General features: G+C 34.9%; 1 protein-coding gene, 1 long non-coding RNA gene and 1 pseudogene across 5 annotated transcripts; 2 read left to right on the forward strand and 1 right to left on the reverse strand.

Annotated features, from left to right (window-relative positions):
* Nucleotides 1-360: 360 nt before the first annotated feature.
* On the reverse strand, nt 361-4,758 carry LOC132274315 (uncharacterized). Of its 4 annotated transcripts, none has more exons than XR_009470381.1 (5): nt 4,451-4,758; nt 4,043-4,304; nt 1,623-1,701; nt 851-1,004; nt 361-744 (listed from the first exon to the last, which is right to left on the reverse strand). It is a non-coding gene; the product is annotated as an uncharacterized LOC132274315 (long non-coding RNA). The 4 variants fall into 4 exon arrangements; XR_009470382.1 differs by having other exon boundaries at nt 851-1,157; XR_009470379.1 differs by having other exon boundaries at nt 851-1,174.
* Nucleotides 4,759-8,528: 3,770 nt separating this feature from the next.
* On the forward strand, nt 8,529-12,140 carry LOC132272809 (MDIS1-interacting receptor like kinase 2-like). Its single transcript, XM_059773896.1, has 3 exons — nt 8,529-8,952; nt 9,673-11,424; nt 11,767-12,140. The coding sequence occupies exons 1-3, from the start codon at nt 8,529-8,531 to the stop codon at nt 12,138-12,140; spliced, it is 2,550 nt and encodes an 849-aa protein (XP_059629879.1).
* A 3,508-nt stretch (nt 12,141-15,648) lies between these two features.
* On the forward strand, nt 15,649-23,707 carry LOC132272810 (MDIS1-interacting receptor like kinase 2-like; annotated as a pseudogene).
* Nucleotides 23,708-23,736: the final 29 nt, after the last annotated feature.

Here is a 23,736-nt window from a genome sequence, read left to right on the forward strand (position 1 = left end):
CCAATCTTAATTTTTTTTTTTTTAATTTCTTTTAATTTCCCCTTTGTAAATAACATGTTGTTTGTTATCTTTATATTTGTTTATTTGTTTAATGAACATTTGTTTACTGCCAATATGTATATGTGGCTGGAATAGATGCCAATTAGGGACAATGATCACCTCCAATTGCACAGTAGTCCATTTCCTCTATTTTTGTAAGTAAAAATACATCCCAATATTTTCCTACTGTGCATCCTAAACATGGGTGACATGACCATTTCTGGACCACTCATTTCAAAATGGAGTAAAGGACACACTATTTCACCGGACGTGATCCTCACCCGCAAATTAGACCATATGATCAATCACATATTGCAACTCTTATAAAGCATATAACTTCTAAGATCACAACCAACACGTACAACTTCCTACTTCACAAGGAACAAATACAACTCCATAATTCCTCCTTCAAACATTCATAAAGCATACATAGTCAACCTTCCTGAACAAGTGGTAAAAAGCCAATGATTAAAATGACTCATAATTTTTATAAATAATGGTAAAAAGTTCGTGAATCTAACATTTTCAAAAGCACGCCTTATAGATCAAGTGGATCATATGGCGTTGATGGAATAGCCTCAGAGAAGTTGTACCATTGGCGAAGGCCTCCCTGTTTGCTCTAGTATAAGTGACCAGGAGGAAAACTCTCGCAGTGCTCACAATCATCATTCAAACCTTTCAGTTCCGATGAAATCCAAACTGAGCCTAAAAATAAACAGGACAAGTATAAACTAGTTTCAATTTAAGTCCTAAATAATAATAATAAAAAATTAACACATTCAACTCATAACATGATCTAATGAAACATTACCATCAAGTCCCCAACCAATATAGAGAGAAGTGATCCTAATGGCATCACGAGCAACAATGAAGCAAGGGAAATTTTGTGCAGCTGATGGGACCAATTCTTCTTAACTTGACAGTTAGCAGAAGTCCAAGCAATAATATCATTCAAATTCGTCATGCTATGCCAGTTAAGAGAAATTGCCTCAGCCACTGAATTCCAAACTTTATGGGAAAAAGAACAATTAAAGAACAAATGTTGTGGAAATAGGCAATTTGATATCTCAAACTCTTGCACCTCCTCGATCAGGTGTGGATAGCTTGGTTTGCGCTCCCTTTAATAAACCATTTGCTGTTAAGAATGCTTATGATAGCTTCAGCAATCACCATAGGCTTTGGGACTATTATAGAGCTGTTTGGTCCTCTAATGGTATTCAAAAAATTGCTTTATCCCATACAATGATTCTTTATAGAATGTAACTTGCGTATTTCTAGCCTTATGCCCTATTGCTAAATCACTGACACCAAAAATACATACATACATACATACATATATATATATATATATACACACACACACACATAGATATAGATATAGATATTCATATAAAGATATACATGATGATCAAAACATTGAAAAAATAAATTGGACAAAAGGCAGGGAAGACAAAGATACCATGTTGAAAGGACATTAGAAGTATTCCAGCTTAAAAACTCATGAATGCATGATGTAATTATAAGAAAAATAATAAAGAAGAATATAAAATAGTATAGAATAAAGTCATATATGAATCCCTCACCAGTTCCTGACGAAGCCTGTTACTTTGTTGAATTGCAGTAGCCTTCTGCTCCATCAAGAATTGAAATCAGAGCACTTCCCTGAAATTAAACCAGAAGTTCTATTTTAGGCAGATTAACATAAGCTACTAAAAGTTCAGACACAAGCTACAAATAGCAATTACAGTGGAACTCCAAGCATATGGACCCTGACAGAAATCCAACTTAGCTTCAAGTTGGATTTGAGCAAAATACTGGCTGAATATGTAAAGAACGTACGAATATATATATATATATATATTGGTCGAAAGGCACAGAGGAAGAAATATACAATAACACACAATTTAAATTTCTGATATGTTCAATAAGCAGCAACAATTAATGGGTAAAAATTTAATCCAAATAACAATAATGTAAGTTATTCTTTTAAGAAACGGAACACAGAATCTTCTTTATTATTATTTTTTTTCCAAGTTGGTACTCACACACACTTGTCTCTTTTGAGACTTGAACCCCTACCGCTAGGCCACTCTGATATGTTCAATAAGCAGCAACAATAAATGGGTAAAAATTTAATCCAAATAATAAGATTGTAAGTTATTCTTTTAACGGATGGAACACAAAATCAAAACAAAATTTCTCCTAAAATTAATAATATATATCCTTCTAATAAACAGGTAAATATAGCATCTAAATTTGATCCAAATATATACATTAGCAATTTAGCACACACAATAAAGAACAAAAGTAATTAAATATGAAATATGTATGTCTAAATGTATATATAATAGCAAAATTGTGACAAAATTAAACCAGAAGTACTTAAATATGAAATATGTATGTCTGAATGTATATACAATAGCACAGTTACAACAAAATAAAAGCAAAAGTAATTAAATATGAAATCAATATAGAGCACATCAAAATTTAACCACAAATTGTCCTTTTCATTGCAAGATCAGTTTAGACTGAGAAGAAGACTTTAATCACTCACTAAAAACATTCAACCATTCAACATAAATATATCCCTTTTAACAAATGGGAAAAGAAAATCAAGAAATAAAACACAAGTAATTAAATATGAAATATGGATGTCTCTATGTATATACAATAGCACAGTTGCAACAAAATGAAAGCAAAAGTAATTAAATATCAAATCAAGATAAAGCACATCAAAATTAATCCAGAAATTAACCTTGTCATTGCAAGATCAACTTAACTGAGAAAAAAGGGTTGAATCACACCCACCCCCCCTTGAATCACACCCACCCCCAGGGACGGAGCCAATTAAGGACCAAGAGAGGCACGTGCCCCCTTGAATTCTCTCTCTTATATTCTATATATATTTTATAATAATATATATGTTTTTTTAATGAAAATATGGAAAGTGCCCCCCCTGAATTTTCTCATTCTCCGTAGAATTCTATACATGTTTCATATTTTTTTTATCCTAAATTGTTTCTTTAATCCTTATATTCTATATCTATAAATTAATTTCATTCCAAAAATATCATTATCTCTCTCTCTATATATATACTCATAAATATTGACTTATATACATGTACATTATATTATAAATATATGGTATGATATACAGTACTATAATGTGCCCCCCCTAAAAAAATTTCTGCCTCCCCCCCACACACACACATTAATTGATGGATAAACAGACAAAAATTCCGAAAAAGGAACCAATTAAATCAAAGGATTAATTGATAGAATTATAAACCCAAAACCCCTAAAATATACTGTATATATCAAAGAGGGATGTACCAAATTGTACTTGCATGTTCCAACACCACCATGTACCTCAAAAAACAATATACACAAACCTAGACTCAAATGCAGCAACCTACAAATATCCCAGACCAAATGAATCTCTTTCCTCTCTCTATGCAATTCCATAAGAATCTTAAAAACAAGTCCATCAAACAAAAAAATTATGTATGTTAATTTTTTCCGTGATGAAATTCGCGATAATATAACAAAATAGAAAATTTTGGGGTTGATAACAAACCAATTCTGGACCCACTTTTGCATATAAATATTGATTGGAATGAGGCCAAAAATTCAGAAGTACCTATTTTTGCAATTCTGTTTCACTTATCAGTCAGTGAACATGTGATATTTTCCTACAGTTAGGTGATGTTAGTGTTGTGTTGAGAGAGAGAGCGCACGCACCCTAGGCCTGTTGAGGTGTGTAGGGCTGGGACGAATGGCGGTGGCAATGCTGGACTTCTCCTCCGACGTCGGCAAGGCCGATACGCACAGAAAATGATACATATATATATTTCAGCGAAATTTGTATAAATGTTCTCGATAGAAAGATTAAAAAATACTAAAAATAAAATAAAATATGCTACACTGAAACACACAAAAATGAAAAAGATCTAAAAATCGTAACTTAGACCTACAAAAATAGAAATAGGCAGAAGAATCTTACATTTCTCTTCTTAATCCTCGAGTCTCCTCCTCCGGTGCCATCGTTGCTCTGTCTGAAACTCATACCTTGCCGGAATACTAGAGCTTCACTGAAACTCGTGCCTTGCCACACCTGGTTCACCGGCGTCGTCGCCCCACCCTAACCCCAATTTTGTACTACACATCAAAGCCCTAACCCTAATTTCGTAAATACATCAACAAAATTGAAATCCCTAGCCTGCTCGTAGGCATCCTCTTCAAAAATTGAACTCCTCCGCCCAACTCTAACATCAAAATCGCATAGATGAGTTATGAATTTATCAAATGAAAAAAAAAAAATCAGGAATCGATTAAACAACTGATCAATACACAAAAACACACACACACACATATGTATAGATTTAGAAAAAAAAATGATTAAAATACCAACCCTATAGATATATGGGGATCGACGGAGAGAGAGTTTGTGATATGCCTTTCTCTCCCCGTCTCTTTATTCGACGAACAGATTCATGGTCGAAGACGGTTGGAAGAAAGAGAGAGAGTAGAGGAGAGAGAAACGTTGTGAAGGCTTCGATATAAGAAAGGGGGCTCGATTAGGTCTGAAACAGACAGAGAAGAGGATAACGGCTCTAGCAGTTGAGAAATGGAGTAAAGCAGATGAGAGACGGCCAGAACAGGTTCATGGTCGAAGGCTTCAATAGTTAGCAAAATGGTAAATTAGAAATAAATGGTACAGTTATCTCAGTTAGCAAATATGGAGCTAAATAATATTAGAGTGAAATAATATTGGAGCGCCAAATTTTTCCGGCAATTAAAATTTCACTAAATTTCGCAATTACCAGCGTTTTCTAACCAAACGCTGGTTAAAGTAAATAATTACCTTTATCTAATATAAGAAATGACAAATTTAATAGCAAAAGGTAAAATAGTCTTTTGTGATAGATTTGTTTTTAATTATAACAAATCAATAATTTAGGGGAACAGTTTTTAGTTCAGGCACGTTAGTTGCAAAAAATTAATAGTTTAAGGGTTTTATTTTATTTTATTTTTCAAAACTTTACCCTAAAAAAAAAAATTACATTTGAGTTTTAAATCATTGAATCTTCTATTTATATAGTAGTAATTGCTAAATAGAAATAAAATTTTGTAACTATAAAGTAAAAATTTGATATATATATTCGTTTAAGTTTAGTTAATGTATCATTTAGTTTTTCGATGTCAGAATTCGAAACTTTTATCACTTGTTGGATGTACAGTAATAAATAGTGTGCTCTAAAGTACTACTTGGGATAAGCTAGATTAATCATATTTTTTTCATTCTGCGCTATGTATCACCCCTGCCTTCAGCCAAATCACATGTTATCATATCATTTTTGCTTAATTTTAACCACTTTAACTTTTGTCTTCGCATTTTGCACTTTGCACTCTTCTTAAGTGACGTACTTCAAAGGTCTTTTGTGCACATTGCCATCCATCTTAACCAATCTTCTCTTATTTTATCTTTAATTGGTGCCACTTCAGCCATGTCATAAATGTTCTCATTTCTAGTTTACTTTTATTCTTTTTCTGCACATCCATCATAAAAATAAAAAACTTACATTTAAGTTCTAAATCATTGAATCTTATATTTATATAGTAGTAATTGCTAAAAAGAAGTATAATTTTGTAAGTATAAATTAAAATTTTGATATATATATATATATATATATATATATATATATATTCATTTGTTTAAGTTTACTTAATTAATGAATGTTATATTGTGAGTTTAAATAATAATTAATTGAATTTAAATCCAATAGAAAAATCTTGCCTCGAATTCACATTTTAATACACAAAAAATTAAATATCCTACAAAAAAAATGTTTGTGTAATGCAGGAACGGGTATCAAGATGACAAAAACTTAGGGGTGGCAAAATGGGTCATAACCTATCAACCCATTCATATTCGCCCGTTTTTTAATGATTGTGGGTGAACCATATTTAAGATGGGTCAAAAATAAGTTGGGTAATTTTTAATCACTTAATTTAAGGGTTAAGATGAGTACCATATTCAACCCATATTTCACCCATCACATAATAGACACACAATATACATCCATTCTATATTACACTCAACTCATTTCTCTATATAAAATTCCCTCTCTCACGAAGGGCTGTAAGTTGGGCTGGCCCAACCCAGTCCAATCCCAACCCAACTTCAACTCGAAATCGGGTTGTGTTGGGCCAGCCTGAATTCTACTCAAAATGGGTTATGTCCATTTCCTTTGCCATGTTTGTAAACATAAAAATTTTTAAGAAATTTTTTTTTTTTTAAATATTAATATTTTGGGTGGGTCGATCAGGTTTCAAGAGATTTTTTTTTTTTTTTTTTTTTTTTTTTTTTTTTTTTCAAATATACAAATTATATTTTCCTTTTCCATGTTTGTAAATATAAAAAATTTTAAGAAAAAATTATTTTTAAAACATCAATATTTGGGGCGGGTCGTGCGGGTTTCATGGGTCATATATATATATATATATTAATACGTATCACATTTTCCTTTTCTACGTTTGTAAACATTAAAATTTTTAGAAAATTTTATTTTTTAAAAATCAATATTTTGGGCGGGTTAGTCGGGTTTCACTAGTCAATTTTTTATTTTGTTTTTTTCAAATATGCAAATTACATTTTCCTTTTCCATGTTTGTAAATATAAAAAATTTTAAGAAAATTTTATTTTAAAAACATTAATATTTTGGGCGAGCTGTGCGGGTTTCACGGGTCATTTTTTATTTTATTTTTTATGCACATTAAATTTTCCTTTTCCATGTTTGTAAACATCGAAAAATTTATTTTTTAAATTTCAATATTTTTAACGGGTCGGTCAGGTTTCATGGGTCATTATTGTTATTATTATTATTATTTTCAAATATGCAAATTACATTTTCTTTTTCCATATTTGTAAACATCAAAATTTTTAAGAAAATTTTATTTTTTATACATCAATATTTTGGGCGGGTCGTTTTTTTTTTTTTTTTTTTTTTTTTTTTTTGACTAATATACAAATTAGATTTTCATTTTCTATGTTTGTAAACATCAAAATTTTATTTTTTAAGCATCAATATTTTAGGCGGGTCAATCAAGTTTCACGGGTCAAATTTTTTTTAATTTTTCAAATATGCAAATTTCATTTTCATTTTCCATGTTTGTAAACATCAAAATTTTTTTAAAAAAATTATTTTTAAAACATTAATATTTTGAGCGGGTTTGCGGGTTTCACTGGTCAATTTTATTATTATTATTTTTTACAAATATACAAATTACATTTTCCTTTTCCATGTTTGTAAGCATCAAAATTTTTAAGAAATTTTTATTTTTTAAATATCAATATTTTGGGTGGGTCGGTCGAGTTTCACGAGTCAATTTTTTTTAAACATCAATATGGGTCTTAACGGGTTGACCCTATACATTTTTTAAATATAATTTTTAAAAAATAATAAAAAATAAAAAATAATAATTAATGAGTCCACGGGTCAGAGCGGGTTGACCCTATACATTTTCAACCCGTCCTTTTTCAACTCGTTCTTAGCGAATTGAATACGAGTCTTGACTCATATTTGACCCGCCCATTTTCAACCCAGTCCAAACCCGACCATTTGCCACCCTTACAAAAACTCTTCCAATTAAGGAACCTGCCTTTTATTCTAAAGCTATCTAAACGTCTTCCAATTAAAGACTTTTGAAACCCTACTAAGCCTAGGTGAGAAATTCAAAACAAACTAATTTAGAAAGTCATGTGAATTTTAAAATAATGCAAAAACACTACTAAAATTCATTAAAACTTCACGAAAGAATCTAATTTTGTCTTTTAAACGAACTCAAATCTCGTAAGCAAATTGGACACAGGTGTAGAACTCATTACATTCTTTTCATACATATGGAATAAGCTCAGTGACTACTTGTTGACTGAAAATTATGACCTTTAGAATTTGTTATATTCTTATACTTTTTTTACTTTTGACAATCTAGTTGATTCATAAAATCCATAACTAAATATAAAGATAATAAAGTGTTTCAGTTTGATAAATCTTTTTTAATTAAATTTGATGTTAAAATAATAAAGATCAAAAGTGAAATATGCACAAACCAAACCATAGGGGAGGTGAGTCTAATTTATCCTTATGATAGTGACTCAACTCAGCTTGATCCAAAATCTGAAAGGAGCTGCAGAAGACTTTTCAATCCCTCCAAGCAAAGGTTAGGTAGGCACGTGTGTGATTGAATTGAATTGATATATATATATAGTCATAGAGTACATCTAGTATAATATCCATATAAGACAATGAAGCCAGCTAGATGAGGTGATCTCTCAATTTGATACGTATTTCCATAAGATCCAAAAAGTGAAAGCCCGGCGCCAGACTTTACTAAGCAAAAGTATTCTGTCAATTGATACCTTCTCCTTTCATCATCCATCAAACCATTGCCCTCTCTTGTAGGCTCATAGTAACAAATTACCCACAATGAAATTCCACCACCAATTTCTTTCTAATTTCCAACTTTTGTTCATTTCCATCATCATCCCTGCAGTGTTGCTTTCTTTTTCCCATTTCACTTGGGCAGCTCCAATTAGAGAAAAGGAAAGAGTGGCTCTTTTAAAGTGGAAGGCAAGTCTTGACAATCAAACCCAATCTCTTCTCTCATCTTGGGCTCCAAACAGCAGCAGCAGCCCTTGCAATTGGGTTGGGATTGGTTGCAAAAAGGCGGGTAATGGAAGTGTCACCCACATACGCCTTCCAAGTGTTGGTTTAAGAGGTACACTTCACTCTCTCAACTTCTCATGCTTCCCTCATCTTCTCAGCATTGATCTTTCTAACAATTCACTCCAAGGGAATATCCCCAAGCACATCACTAGCCTCTCCAAGCTCACTTATCTGGACTTGTCCCTAAATTATCTCTCTGGAACAATTCCGTCTGAGATAGGTAAATTGAGGTCTCTCAATGTGATATCACTCGCGACGAACAATCTCACAGGTCCAATCCCTGCAACAATGTGGAACTTGACCAGCTTGAGCACTCTATATCTTTATGAAAACCAACTTTCTGGATCCATATCTCCCGAAATTGGGAGGCTAAAATCTCTTGTAGATTTGCAATTGGGAATAAACAATATAGTTGGCTCCATTCCTACTACTATAGGAAATTTGGTCAACTTAACCACTTTAATCCTTCTCAGAAATAAACTATCTGGACCCATCCCTCAAGAAATTGGAAGGTTGAGGTCTCTTGACACTCTCAGTTTGTTTAGGAACAACTTTTCAGGTCCAATACCTGCCTCTATAAAGAACTTGGTCAACTTAACCATTCTGTCTCTAGCAAACAACAAACTTTCAGGACACATCCCTCAAGAAATTTGGACACTCACATCTCTCACTGGTCTCCACTTGGCAGACAATAATTTCATGGGTTCAATTCCCACTTCCTTGGGGAATTTAGGCAACTTAACCAAATTGTACCTCAACAAAAACAAACTCTCCGGATCCATTCCATCCACTATTGGGAACTTGACCAAGCTGTTAACCTTGAATTTATTCGAAAATCAGTTATCCGGCTCCATCCCTCCAGAATTAGGAAGGCTGAAATCCCTGGAGTATCTAGGTTTGTTCGACAATAAATTCACTGGCTCTATACCTACAGAGTTGAATAATCTCACCCATTTGAAAAGCTTGCAATTAGGTGAGAACAAGCTTACTGGTCATTTACCACATAACATATGCCGTGGTGGATCACTTGCAAATTTCAGTGCATCTGGCAACAATCTCACGGGTCCAATCCCTAACAGCTTGAAGAGTTGCCCTAGCTTATTCAGAGTTAGGCTTGAAAGAAACCAACTTTCTGGAAATATATCAAAAGATTTCGGCATATATCCAAACTTGGATTATATCGATTTAAGTGATAATAAATTGTACGGCGAGCTTTCTGGTAAATGGGGCCAGTGCCACAATCTAACAAGCCTAAGAGTGTCCAACAACAATATTTCTGGTGAGATACCACCTGAATTGGGAAATGCAACTCAGCTACGTGTACTTGACATCTCTTCAAACCGTCTAGTCGGAAAAATCCCAAAGAGTTTAGGAAGGTTAACTTCATTGATAAAACTTGATTTAAGCAACAACAGACTTTCAGGAAACATTCCTTTGGAAATTGGTGAACTGTTAGACTTGGGACGTCTTAATTTGGCAGCAAATAACCTAAGTGGCTCAATTCCTGAAGTATTGGGGGAGTTCGTGAAACTATTATACTTGAATTTGAGCAGAAATATTCTTGATGAAGATATTCCTTTTCGCCTAGGCAATTTGCACTCCCTTGAAAATCTTGATGTCAGCCACAATTTACTAAAAGGGAATATACCAAACCAGCTTGGACAATTGCGAAGGTTAGAAGCATTGAATTTCTCCCACAACAAGCTCTCTGGTTCCATCCCCTTCACTTTTGATGGTATGCCAAGTTTGACTTTTGTTGATGTATCATACAATCAGTTAGAGGGTCCTATTCCGAAAAATAAAGCATTTCAAGAGGCTCCTTTTTATGCATTCAGAAATAATAAAGGTTTGTGCGGCAATGCCACTGGTTTGAGGGCTTGTGCACCCACAATGAACAATGAGGCTAATAAGGGGGAGAATGGCAACAAACTTCCGATTTTGATTATAGTTCCTCCTTTAGGCATTTTGCTTCTTTCATTTTTGGTTGTTGGGATTTTCTATCTACTTTACCTGAAAGTCGGCAGGGTAGAAAATGAGCCAAGAAGAGCAAATTACACTCAGAATAATTTGCTTTCAATATGGAGTTATGATGGGAAAATGGTATATGAGAACGTCATTGAAGCGACAGAGGACTTCAGCTCTGATCATTGCATTGGGGTGGGAGGATCAGCAAGTGTTTATAAAGCTCAGTTGCCAGGTGGTCAAAAAGTTGCTGTGAAGAAATTTCATGCCCTGGAAGATGATGATAACCAGGCTAATGAAAATAGTTTTACAAGTGAAATTCGAACATTAACAGAAATACGCCATCGGAATATTGTGAAGCTTTATGGTTTTTGTGCACACCCACGACACTCATTTTTGGTTTACGAGTTCTTGGAAGGGGGGAGTTTGCAGAAGATCTTGAGCAGTGACCCACAAGCCTCAGAGTGCGGTTGGATTAGGAGAGTAAATGTGGTTAAAGATGTGGCAGATGCTTTGTGTTACATGCATCATGATTGTTTGCCTCCTATAGTCCATCGAGACATATCAAGCAAGAATGTGTTGTTAGATTCTGAATATGTGGCTCACATCTCTGACTTCGGCACTGCTAGGCTTCTAAATCCGAACACTTCAAATTGGACTTCGTTCGCGGGGACCTTTGGGTATGCTGCTCCAGGTATTTTTTTTTTTTTTTTTAATTGTTATTATTTTAAACAATTCAGGTCTAATAGTTGTTCTATAAAACTTCTCTTTCAATCTTAATGGAATACACTGATTACACCATATACTAGATGCATTCCTTCATTTCACCAATCCTGCCTCGATATATGATTAACATCATCTCCAATTTCTCGTTCATTAAAGATAATTTAGCTCAAGTAACAAAAATGTTCAATTTTTTGTACCTCTTGGTCCTCACTTTTTGTGTTCTATGGCTATGTGGAATAATGATTGTTAGAAAAAATAGCATTGACAGATTTCTCTTTACTATTCTTGTCCTTTCTTCATTGCTTTGCAGAGCTCGCTTATACAATGGAAGTGAATGAGAAATGCGATGTTTATAGCTTTGGAGTGCTGATACTAGAAGTGATCACGGGAAAGCATCCAGGCAAGCTCATCTCCTCTCTATCATCATCATCATCGCCACCGACATTGCTTGTCCGAGATATACTCTTGAGGAATGTGTTGGATCAACGACTTTCACCCCCAGCGGAACAAGTGGCAGAGGAATTAGTATTTATCACCAAGCTAGCTTTTGCATGCTTGCATGTCAATCCCCAATCTCGGCCAACAATGGGAAACGTCTCCAAAGAGTTATCAAAACGAAGGCCAACTCTACAAATTCCATTCCACATGATTACAATAGGACACTGCTTGTTATCGGATCTTTAGCTTCCTGAGCATTTTTGCATCTTGTAAGTTTTTATATATGCTTGTAAGTTTTTATATATGTTCTTGTCTATATATATTTTTTTCACTTTAAAATTTCAATTTTATCCTCGTTGACTTGTATTTCTCTGTCCTATTCATTTTGTGTTGTGAAGATGATATCAAATTTGTTACAAGATATAGTGCATTATATTGCACATCATAAGACCAATCTAAGTGTCTCTTATAAAGTAACGTAAATACCTCCTTCCGTAACCTATGAAAGAAGACAATACAGGGCATAACTCAGTGTCGTTCAGATTTCATTGTCATTCTTCTGATAACAAACTTTTAGAATGTAACCAGTATAAAATATTGGGCACAGAGAGTATCACTGGTCTGTTTAGTCTAACTTAGTAGTAGAAGTGAGTGAAGGAACATACCCTATGTGTTTGTTGCTTTTATCAACAAGGATTCGCCACACTTGCCTTGGCTCCACTTGCTTTCTTCCTTGAAAGGTTAATTTTATTCTTTGTGGTATATATATATATATATATTTGAACTTATTTATGATTGTTTCTGATGGTAAGTTTCTTCTAGATTTGCAGAAAGAAATCTGTTCCCGTCTTCCTACTTATACTGCAAGATCTTTTTTGCTTCTTTATGTGGGTATGTGCTTAGTTTTGTGATTGTTATATTCAAAATTTGGACTTCCTTGAAATAATGTAATCAGAGTGTATCTTGAACTATAAACAGTATTATAATTATTCTAACAACTTCATGTTTGGGTAATTTCAGGATTACCATGGCTCTGAAACTGTACTACTATGCAATAACATACATCTCTGGGGCTGATTCTGAAGTCTTTGAGTGACCGCGTCATTGACGACTTCTTTGGTTCATTTGTGGACCTAATTATGATGCAAACCTGGAAACATGCAAGACATAGAATGAACATAGAATGCATCATACATAAACATTCATAATGAGAAATGACACAAAAGCCCCTTGACTGCCACATGGTATACTAACCCTCATTCATGGGAAACATTACAAAATAATAATTAGGATTGATATTTACATTTTCCAAAAGAATGGATTGCATTGCCATCTAGGCAATTGCAAAAGAATAACATGCTTGGCTCCAAATTTACAAAAAAAGGCCATTTAGTACAAAAGTTACGAAAGTTAGCAAAAATTACATTTATCAACCCTAACTACACTTGTGAGGGTCCTTCGTCAATCGCGTCCTTACCGTGACCTGAAAAATGTTAAAGGGGTGGGCACGGAGGCTCAGTAGGAGATACCTGAGGCATCAACTTTGGACTTCCTTGAGTCACACAATACACATTAGGGATAAAAGAGAACCGGGATCATACATTGAAGATTTTACGGAATTCAAACCACATTTCAATCCAGTCAATTGCATAGATACAACTTTGCAGACTATGAATGTAAATGCAATGCAATGCATCCTTTTTCCCAAACTTGTTTTCAAACCGACCCCAATTTCCATCTACGCTAACCGACTTTACCGAGGCGAGATTGATACTATCCCTGACCTCATTACAATGACCATTTGGGGCCTAGTACCAACGTTACACGTCCTACACCGGACCGCGTTCCCTCTAGGTCAAGTTAGCACCGAGCTCGCCATACCCGGTCCATTTCTAAATCCATCTTTCCCGCCCATCCTAAGATGGCTAACTTGTTAATCTCTATCAATTTATTCACCATTCTAAAATGGCCCATTATCCTTCTCATTCAATTTACTCACCATGCCATGCATATGATTATTCTCATCATTTGAACTTCAATTTCACTTATGTAACAATAATGGCACGAACAAGGCGTTTTCTAGAAAATCAACTCAACATGGCATTTCATTAGAAATTAAATAACCACCATAGCATTCTCCACAATAGAATCACAAGCATGCTCTTCACAAAATCATATCATCACAAATCATGTTATAATATTTAAACAATTTTTGCACCAAGGCCATGTTATACACATCTTTAGCATGAAAATAAACACATTCTTACACCATACACTAGCATTCTTTCACAATCAACAAATAGTCATTTAAATTCACATTTCTACATACAAGAATGAATTCAAGTATCTTTGTTTAATGAAAGGCAAAGTTTAGAGTATTAGGAATCCCTACCTCCATGAAGCAAGCCAAACAAGCCTTTAGGTCAAGCCAATTTCAAAATCCCTCTAAGCCTTAGCAATAGTGGTCTCAAACGATAGCCCTCTCCAAGCTCCCCACTTTTCCCTTCTTGGTCATCATCAAACTCTCATTCTAAACATCTCAAATCTTAACTTGAAACAATAGTATGTGATGTATATAGATATAGAGAGAGGAGGAGGAAGAACTAGAGAGAAAGGAGAAGTGGTCGAGAATGAGGAGGAAGAGGGGTGATGGCCTTGTCTTCCATTTGATTATGTGGTCCCAAGAATGCCATGTGTCAACCTTTGGTTGATTACTAGCTTTTGGTTAAGTTACCTTAATGCCCTCACTCATCCATCACAATACCATGCTTGTCCCATAAATATCTCCCCAATGACTAGATACATGAATATGTATATATATGTGTGTGAAATAACCACAACGCCCCTCAATGCAAATGGCAAAACTGGGAGAAATTCCCGAGCCCGGAAATCGTCCCAACTTCCGAAAAATTCTAAAATTAATCCCGTCGCCTCTAATTGACTTAGAATAATTAAAATGCACTTCTAAAACCCTCGGCTCAAGAAAATGACCTTAACGGCCCTTGGGGCCCGTGTGGCACACAAAACGAGATACAAAAAATAAATAAAATAAAAATTCAAAAAAATCTAGAAAAAATCGGGACATTATAGAAGCCATCCCATAGACAGCACACAAACTGGGATCAACCCCAAACTTTGATGAACATAGAACCTTAACACAATAAGGAATAGTGACTCTAATGAACAGAGAGAGAAACTAGAGGAGGCATGATGCAGGACAGTTAGTTGAAGATTTTGGAACCCGTTTGGACAGTCAAAAGGTCAAACGGGCGGCTGATCAATTTTTATCGGATGATTTCGAAGAATCCGTGTTTAACCCGGAAATAGCCGAGTTTAAAATATATATATATGTGATATACGAGTACAAACCATCTAAGAATCGAAAGTGGATAGCGAATGGGTTGATTTTTTGTTAAAAAAAATTTTAAAAAAAATTAATGCTTGGGCTTGTGGGGTAAGTAGCTTGACCCTTTTTGCTACAACACATCACTTTGACTAACTATTTCAAAGTTTAAACTAAGCTAGTCAAAGTGAATAACATCACTCTTAATACAAATAAAAAAAGTAGTAAAGCAAACACAAAACCATGCTCATGATTTTAACATGGCAGCCCATTATTCACTAACTAGAAACCATTGATTGCTAGGCTTCAGTATATATATAAACTGAATATATAGTTTCTGAAAATCTAAATCCCCTCAAAGGAGGCCAAAATTAGACACTGCACAACATGAAGGCTTTTCTTCGATGTAAAATGGATATGAAGAAGCATAACCCTTACATAGCAATGATCTTCATACAGTTTGTGTATGCAGGCATGGCCTTGTTGTCCAAAGCAGCAGCAAATGAAGGAGCAAAATCCTCCGTGTTCGTCACTTATCGACAAGGATTCGCCACACTTGCTTTGGCTCCATTTGCTTTCTTCCTTGAAAGGTTAATCACCCAAACACTTCTTTAATTTAATTTTATGATTTCCCACTTATATATATATATGATTGTTTCTGATGGTGATTTTTAATTTCTTCTAAATTTGCTGTAATAAAACTGCTACCCTGTCATGCTATTTGCTCTGCAAGCTCTTTTTTGTTTCTTTATGTGGGTATGTTCAAAATTTGGACTTTATTTACAATAATGTAATCAAAGTTTAATTTTGAACTCATATATAGTATTAAAATATATTGTTCCAATTAACAATCCTTCATGTATGTGAAGTTTCAGGATTACTAAGGCTTTGAATCTCTACTATTATGCAATAACATACATCTCTGCAACATTTGCCACAGCCATGACCAACACAATTCCTGCCACGGTCTTTGTCATAGCTGTTGTCTTAAGGTAAACATAAAAGAAACTAATATATATGTGTGTGTGTGTGTGTGTGTGTGTGTGTGTATCTCTCTTTGTGTGTGTTAATGGTTTTGAACATTTCAGGACGGAGAGAGGCAATGGGATGGAATAGCGAAAGTGTTGGGTTGTGTGGTAGGTCTTTCGGGGGCCATGATGTATACTTTTTTCAAGGGGCTTGTGCATAAGGAAGTTTCAAAGGCATCAGCAAAGAGGATTGGATAAAAGGTGCTCTTTTCATGCTTGCAGCCAACATAGCTTGGTCTTTGTGGCTTATTCTGCAGGTCCATCTCTCTCTCTATATATCTACATGTGTGTGTGTGTATTTATATATCATCTCTTTGATAAATTTTGGTTCTTTCAGGGTTCTATTGTGAAGCAATATCCAGTGAAAATACGTTTTACGACATGCTTTTTCAACTGCATATTATCAGCAATTTGGGCTGTTGTGGTAGATAGGAACTTGTCACCATGGAAGCTTGGATGGGACATTAATCTTTTTATCTCTGCTCTATTGTGTATGTTTCTTCATTCACTGTTTACATTACAGAGTACTTGATCATAGCTTTAATCAATGAAGAAATTTAAGTTCATAGTATGGCATGAAAATTGAATTCTCTTGCAGTGTTTTCTTTCTCTATCTGTATGTACCTACCTATGTATACATTAAGAAGCCATTCAGTTCTATTCAAAAGATGGTAGATGGTACTATCTTTTGAAAACATTGAAACCATTATTGCATATATAGTTCTGGTTTTGTCCTAATTAGATTAGCTTTCTTAAGGCATGACTTTCATGGGCTTATGCAAGCTTCAACATTTTTGAGAGGAATTCGCTCTGATAACATCTGTCACAACCCGCTCCGTTATGTAGATTTTATACACTTCGCATATTCACTGTACTCACAATTTTCAAAACACGTCTACAGTTACAGTTAGGAGGCATCCACAAATATAAGTAATCGATAATTCTCCCATTAGGAGAGGGGAGACAGGCACACCAAGCAAATGCACTAGTTTTCACAAACTGGTGTGCCCCAAGAGCTAGTAGAAAGTCAACTTTTATTTATTTATTTAAAACTCACACGTCCACTTTCTTTGGAGATTTGAACTCCGACCTTCTAATTTGAAAGGAGAAAAAAGTACTACCGAATTACTATTAGAATGGCATGAGTTCCTCCCATTCTTGTCATTCCTATCATTTGACTGATGTTTGAATAAATGATTTCATCTAGTAAATCATAATATAAACACCTAAGATGCATAAAGGTGCACATATATATAAGCAAGGAATATATATATTTGTATCCACATCCTTGGCTATTTTCATACTTTACTGCAAATGCTCTCTCTCTCTATAATTAACAATAAGTTAAATTAATGAAAAATGCAGGGTATAATAGTGACAGGAATTACTTACTGGTTGCAAGTTTGGGCTGTGGAGAAGAAAGGCCCTGTATTTACAGCAATGTTCAGTCCATTAGCACTTTTTTTGACTGCTCTCCTCAGCAATATTCTTTCAGGAGACCCTCAACTGGGGAAGGTAAATATATATATATATCCCTTTTGGATAAATTAATAGATTTGAAATAAAAAGATTGACTATTAAAATTAGATCCATTAGTCCATGAGAATATTAATTTATAGGTATAGAATATATATTTATTTACAATCCTTGTGCTAATAGTAGAAAATTTTAAAATAAAATCTTTGAACCGTGTGATTTGAAATCCATACATATAGGGCAATCTAGTCAATATATATATATATATATTTTAAAAGTTTTAATATATATTATTAAAAAAAACGAAAAAAAAGAAAGAAAAAAGATAGGGTGTGTGAGTTTTAAATCCTTCAATTTCTAATTATTCAATTTTGATGGAGTCTAACCGTTTGCATTAATATACATATATGATAAGGGTCAGTTTTGGGTTTTCATTTTTGTGGCAGTGTTTGTGGTGCTGTATTGCTGTTGGGAGGTCTCTACAGCTTTTTGTGGGGGAAGAACAAAGAAGAAGGAAAAAGGGAAAAAGATGAAAAATCACAAGAAACCAAAGAGGAAACAGTAGAGGAGATGGAGAGCATCAACATTCAAAAGTGACTTGATTGGTTGGCGTTTTGGAAATTAATTTGGTTGTTGAGAAATGTCAGTCACCATCTATTTTATAAATTTAAATTGATAAAGAGAGAATGTAATTTAAATATTTATATTCTTTAGAATGGTTTGGCCAAATTTCATTGCGACACATTTATCGATTATATATATTTTTATGTATATAAGAGTAACAGTAAAATTTAAAATCGAGCACCTTTTAATTTACCATGTTAATCAACATATAACTTATCTGATTGGAACAGTCTGATTGCATGGTCATCCTTCCACCGGAAAGCAAACAACTCCAGGAACTTCCATATGCAAGATGGCATGCGTTTACCACATCTAGATTCAAACTCAAACGAGCTTCTCAGAACTCTGTTCTGTACAAAATCATCAAGTCAATTAAAGTGAGACTTCAATCTAGGGCTTTAAGATAGAAGAAGGAAGCGTCAATTGCTTTTGCAGAAAGGGACATCAAGGCTGTAACTTTAGTATTTATATTATCTAACAGAAAACCAATGACCAACGATTGAAGCTACTCAAAATCGCTTGTTTTGTTGCCATCTACAATATTTATTTCTTGTGTTAAATATTACAAAATCAGGAGTACTTATGGTTGGTACGAAAAAGGATGAGGTGGAAAAAAAAGATTTGTTAGTTGAGATCTTATGAAAAATGAAAAGAATATAGCCCGTTGTGTAGAACTCCCTCCTTCTTTGGTGTTTTGAAGTGAGAAGTCGATGTCTAGAACAGCTCGTTCCACTACTAAAGATTGGAACCACAACCATCAGGAAGTGTTAATGGGGTGGGCTAATACTTTTAAGTGGACTAATACTAATAATAAATTTTTTTTTGAATTGGACTAAAATTTACTATAGTAAATAATTTTTTTTTTTGGGGTGGGCTTGCCCCTCAAGCCCCTGAATCCGCCAGTGACAACCACACGTCTTGGTTAATAACGATTTTTTTGATTGTATCGTTGTTGGGCCATGGGCTTTTAGTTTGTGAGCTTTGCCACTTTGTCTTGGTTTCGTAGCTTGGGCTTTAGCCCTAACCCAAAAATCAATTGATATTTTGTTGTGACTTTGTATCTTTAGCAAAAGCATGTTGTTTTATTTATGTCTTACTCCTATCGTGTGCGTGACTTAAATTTTGTTTTGTTTTTACGAGAGGCTCTGTATGGCTATAATTTGTGAAGTTTGAAATTTCTTTTCATTCGCCTTTGAAAAGAATTTGACTTGACTTATTCCTCTTTGTGCGTTCCTTGCAAGCCATCCTTGGTCAATTTGTTGCACTCACCGTTATGATCATGAGAAAACCTATCTTCAAGTCCAAGGATTAAAGACTCAATAAGATGTTGAGTGTAATTTGAACATGATTAAAGATTATCATACTCGGTCAATTTCGGTCAAGAACATAATTAAAGATTTGATTTTATCAATAAGATGTTAGTGTTTTTCGAATACGCGGGATGAGAGCGATTAGAGTTTATTAAAGCTTATAAGCAGAGAGCTTTGAATTTGTTTATGATATAACTAAGTGCTGTAACCTAGTAAATACTTTCTCATCTTACAAAATATAAGAGCGACGGTTCAAGCCCTCATAACAAACCGTCGACTCAACCCTACACAAAATCATCAAAATACAAACTCAAATCTCATAGAATTGGTCACGGAGTAGAACTCATTGCAAGCTTTTTGTGCATATGTAACGAGCTTGATGTCACCTTCTCCATGTTAGGGTAGAAATTGTATCGAAGAAATCACGCCTTTTCATAGAGTTCAAACTGTTTCAGAGAAAAGATCTCATGATCGATTGTGTAGTCTAGAAGAAAACCAAAAATTGCATCTCCATTATAGCCTTACAGAAGGACAATTAAAGCCAAGAAGTGAACATGTTAGGTTTTACTAAAATTAGTTTAAAATGTGTTTACATAACATCATTTTTCCATTGGGTTTTAATAATTTTTTGCATTGCATAACAAGCTAGAAAGAGAATTGATCAACATTGCGTTTGAAAACATGAAATTGACATTTCGAGATTACAATTTCTTCAATCTGATGATGAATAAGGATCCATTTCTTAGGGGGGGGGGGGGGCGGGGAATTCATGATTTGAGAATTGGAATTCGAAGTTTGAATTGTCTAACTTGATTAATTTTTCCATCGTGAGATGAGTTTGGATAGAAACATCTGGTGTTATAATGGCCGTGTCGACATCCCTAGCTAGTGCTAATTAACCTAATTAAGAATGTGTAAACCAATCAGACGATAAACATAATCAAATTTCAGTTGACATCTGAAGACTAGCTAAAGTCTAATATTTTCTGCCGGTCTGTGGCGGGCAAATGAATGTTGATGAGTAGGTGTGGAGATTCTGGAGAAGACTTCTCCGATTTTAAAGCATAGGCCCTATAAATATATTCTGATTTTAAAGCATAGTACTAAAACCCTTCATAAATCCTCCATCCAACCATTGTCCTCTTGTATCTCATGGTAACACACACACCCAAAATGAAATTCCTAGTAGATGCTAAGCCATTCCACCACCAATTTCTTTCTAATTTCAAACTTTTGTTCGTTTCCGTCATCATCCTTGTGTTGATGTCTTTTTTCCATTTCACTGCTTGTGATTCTTCTTCTTCTGCAGCTCCAAAAGAAAAGGAAAGAGAGGCTCTCTTGAAGTGGAAAGCCAGTCTTCGCAATCAAACAACACAATCTCCTCTCTCATCTTGGGCTCCAAACAGCAGCCGACACTGCAATTGGATTGGGATTGGTTGCAACAACATAACTGGAAGGGTCACCCAAATAAGCCTTCAAAGTGTTGGTTTAAGAGGTACACTTCACAATCTCAACTTCTCATGCTTCCCTCATCGCCTCAGCCTTTCTTTTTATAACAATTCTCTCTATGGGACGATCCCCAAGCACATCAGTAGCCTTTGAAATTCTCTCTCTGGAGCAATTCCATCTGAGATAGGGAAACTGAGGTCTCTCAATGTGATATCACTCGCGAGAAACAATCTCACGGGTCCAATCCCTGCTATGATGTGGAACTTGAGCAACTTGAGCATTCTATACCTCAATGGAAACAGACTTTCTGGATCCATCTCTCAAGAAATTGGGAGGCTAAAATCTCTTATAGATTTGGCATTGTCAAGAAACAACATATAGGTTCAATTCCTACTACTATAGAAAATTTGGGCAACTTAACCACTTTATACCTTTCTAGAAATAAACTCTCTGGACCAATCCCTCAAGAAATCTGGACACTTAGATCTCCCACTGATCTCGGATTATCAAACAATAATTTCACGGGTTCAATATCCAATTCGATAGGGAATTTAGGCAACTTACATTGCACCTTGACGAAAACAAACTCTCCAGATCCATTCCATCCTCTATTGGTAACTTGACCAAGCTCTTCCACTTGAGTTTGTATGAAAATCGATTATCTGGTTCTATCCCACGAGAAGTAGGAAAGTTGAAATTCCTCGAGCATCTAGTCTTGTTCGGGAATAAATTCACTGGCTCTATACCTACAGAGTTGAATAACCTTACCCATTTGAAAGAGTTGCATTTATTTGACCACGAGCTTACTGGTCATTTACCACATAACATATGCTTTGGTGGATCACTTACAAATTTCAGTGCAAATAACAACAGTCTCACGGGTCCAAGAGCTTGAAAAGTTGCACTAGTTTATACAGAGTTAGGCTTAATAGGAACCAACTATCTGGAAATATATCAAAAGTTTTTGGCATATATCCAAACTTCGTTTATATGGGTTTGAGTGATAATAAAATGTATGGTGAGCTTTCTGGTAAATGGGGCCAGTGCCACAATCTAAAGAGCCTAAGAGTGTCCGACAACAATATTTCCTGTGAGATAACACCTGAATTGGGAAATGCAACTCAACTATGCATACTTGACATCTCTTCAAACCGTCTCATCGGGGAAATTCCAAAGCGTTTAGGAAGGTTAACCTCATTGATAAACCTTGATTTAAGCTACAACAAACTTTCAGACAACATTCCTTTGGAAATTGGTGAGCTACCAGACTTGAGACGTCTTAACATGGCAGCAAATAATCTAAGTGGCTCAATTCCTGAATGATTAGGAGAGTGCGTTAAACTATTGTATTTGAATTTGACCAGAAATATTCTTACTGAAGGTATTCCTTCTAGCATAGGCAATTTGCACTCTCTTGAAGTTCTTGATGTCAGCCATAATTTACTAAAATGGGAAATACCACACCAGCTTGGACAATTGGAGAAGTTAGAAGCATTGAATCTCTCCCACAATAAGCTCTTTGGTTCCATTCCATTCACTTTTGAAGGTATGTTAAGTTTGACTTCTGTTGATGTATATCATACAATCAGTTGTAGGGTCCTGTTCCGAAAAATAAAGCCTTTCAAGAGGCTCCGTTTAATGCATTCACAAATAATAAAGGTTTGTGCGGCAATGCCACTGGTTTGAAGGCTTGCGCCACCACAATGAGCAATGAAGCTCATAAGGGAGAGAATGGCAACAAACTTGTGATTTTGATTATGGTTCCTCTTTCAGGCATTTTGCTTCTTTCATTTATGGTTTTTGGGATTTTCTATCTTCTTTACCCTAAAGTGGGCAGCGCAGATTATGAGCCAAGAAGAGTAAACAATGAAAATTTGTTTGCAATATGGAGCTATGATGGAAAAATGGTGTATGAGAACATCAATGAAGCTACAGAGGACTTCAACTCTGATCATTGCATTGGGGTAAGAGGGTCAGCAAGTGTTTATAAAGCTCAGTCGCCTAGTGGTCAAGTTGTTGCTGTGAAGAAACTTCATATCCTAGATAATGATTGTGGACAGGTTAATAATCAAAATGGTTTTACAAGTGAAATCTGAACATTAATAGAAATACACCATCGAAATATTGTGAAGCTCTATGATTTTTGTTCACACCCACGACACTCGTTTTTGGTTTATGAGTTATTGGAAGGGGGAAGTTTGCAGAAGATCCTGAGTTGTGTTGAACAAGCCTCGGAGTGGGGATGGATTGAGAGAGTGAATGTGGTTAAAGATGTGGCATATGCTTTGAGTTATATTCATCACGATTGTTCGCCTCCTATAGTTCATCGGGACATATCAAGCAAGAATGTTTTGTTAGATTCTGAATATGTGGCTCACATCTCTGACTTTGGCATTGCTAGGCTTCTAAATCCTAACTCTTCCAATTGGACTTCATTCGCGGGAACCTTTGGGTACGCTGCTCCAGGTATTTTTATTTATTTATTTTGGAACGATTCATTACAAATAGCTGATTGAATGAAAGACTGATCTAATAGTTCTATAAAACTTCTCAGCAGGATACACCGATTACACAATATGCTAGATGTAGTCTTCCATTTAACTCATCTTGCC

The sequence above is a fragment of the Cornus florida genome, unplaced genomic scaffold, assembly GCF_030987335.1.
Source record: "Cornus florida cultivar Cherokee Brave unplaced genomic scaffold, ASM3098733v1 CherokeeBrave_3.0.0_Hap2_Chr09, whole genome shotgun sequence".
Classification (NCBI taxonomy): Eukaryota; Viridiplantae; Streptophyta; class Magnoliopsida; order Cornales; family Cornaceae; genus Cornus; species Cornus florida.